General features: G+C 41.1%; 1 protein-coding gene across 1 annotated transcript; it reads left to right on the forward strand.

The window, feature by feature from the left end:
- Positions 1-354: 354 nt before the first annotated feature.
- On the forward strand, positions 355-1,426 carry LOC147907154 (uncharacterized). Its single transcript, XM_087414769.1, has 2 exons — positions 355-552; positions 797-1,426. The coding sequence occupies exons 1-2, from the start codon at positions 355-357 to the stop codon at positions 1,424-1,426; spliced, it is 828 nt and encodes a 275-aa protein (XP_087270895.1).
- Positions 1,427-1,845: the final 419 nt, after the last annotated feature.

Raw genomic sequence — 1,845 nt, forward strand, 5'->3', positions numbered from 1 at the left:
GTTCGATGTGAAAACTCTTTGAGCATGGGAAGAGGAAACAAAGTAGCGAAACAGTGAAACGTTAAACGACATGTTGGAATTTCTAAAAAATAGAAGCCTCATTCTAGAGCGTATCGAGTCATGATCGAATGACAGGGCTCTCAAGAAAAGGAGCCGCGTAGCAAGAGCTCTCATGGGCACTCTAAATCGCAAGCTGTAAACAAAAGTGTTACAAATCTCAAAACAAGTTCTCTAATCTCTTCTCTGAATACGGGTAAGTGTTACCTCTGCGATGGATCACATCTTTTATTTGTTTGTGAGAAATTTCTAGCTGTTGGTTGCCGAGCGCATTAAGGAAGTTAAGCGTCTAAAGCTATGCATAAATTGCCTCAAAAACGACCATTACGTAAAGGCCTGCAAAAGGGGTTCCTGTCGAGAATGGGAGGCACAATACATTATGTCATCAACTACAGGCTGACAAAGACTCAGCAAAATCAACAGATTGTGTGTTGTCCGCAGGACAACAATCATCAATTAGTTGCTAATGTAGCGATTAATCACGCATATCACAAGGTAAAAAGGCGACGAATTCTCATGGCCACTGCAAGGTTAGAAGCAACGCGATGTAATGGCTCGCTAATCCGATTCGTGTACTTCTTGACAGTGCCAGTGAGACAAATTTTGTCACTCAAGCTGCGTACAACAAACTAGGGCTGAAAAAATAGGGCTTTCGAAATTGTGACTGGTCTAAACGAGGTTGAAAACAAGATTCAGTATTTGCGAAGTTCACATAAAGTCGAGGTGCTCCAATTTCCAGGCTAGTGTTCAATGTCTGATCGTGCCCAAAATTACTAAGAATTTGCCGTCCATGAATGTAGATCGCGACAAGCTACAGATACCGAATAATTTTGTATTAGCTGACTCGGAATACCACAATAACGGTCCAATAGACATGTTGCTGGGGGCGGAATATTTCTTTGACTTGTTAGACGCGGGTAAAATCGAGCTTGGACAGGATCAGCTAGTTTTACAAAATATGAAACTTGGATGGATCATAGCAGGTTCCATTCCGATAACGACCTGCAGGGATTCGGCCATCGACAGGGAAGCGACAAGCACCTTGGTTTGTTCGGTGAAGCCTTGCGATGTGTTAAAGCAATGCCTGGAAAGATTCTGGAAATTGGAGAATTACGATAAAACAAGAGCGTTATCGATAGACGAGAAAAGATGCGAGCAGCATTTTGAGCAAACTGTTACGCGAACAAGCAATGATAGATTCATGATAAAATTACCTTTCCGCGATGCGAATTTACCTATTGGTGATAACCGAGAAGTAGCTTTGAAGTGTTTAATGCATTTGGATCGCACACTCAACAACAATGAAGTCATGAGAGATCGTTATGTTAAATTCATGAGAGAATATATCGAGTTAGATCACATGTCCTGAAAGCTCCGCTTGACGATTGCAAAGGGGCGGTCTATTTAACTCATCATGTTAAAGGAATCTAGTACTAGTACAAAATTATGTGTTGCATTTGATGTATCTGCTAAAAATAATAAGAGCGTGTCTTTAAATGACGCTCTTCTGATCGGACCCGTTTTACAAGATGACTTAATCGACATAATTATTCGTTTTCATACATACAAAATCGCTTTAACTGCCGACTTACAGAAAATGTATCACCAGGTGTTGGTTCAGGAAGACGATTGCGATTTTCAACGAATTTTATGGAGATTTTCGCCTGAGCAACCTATACAAGATTATCGTTTAAATACTGTTAAGTACGGCCAAGCCTGTGCGTCTTGGCGATACGTTGCTTGAGACAATTAGGTGAGGAAGGTAAAGAGTTATCCGCTTGCGTCCCA

This window comes from Acromyrmex echinatior, chromosome 16, assembly GCF_024713525.1.
Source record: "Acromyrmex echinatior isolate Ae372 chromosome 16, ASM2471352v2, whole genome shotgun sequence".
NCBI lineage: Eukaryota > Metazoa > Arthropoda > Insecta > Hymenoptera > Formicidae > Acromyrmex > Acromyrmex echinatior.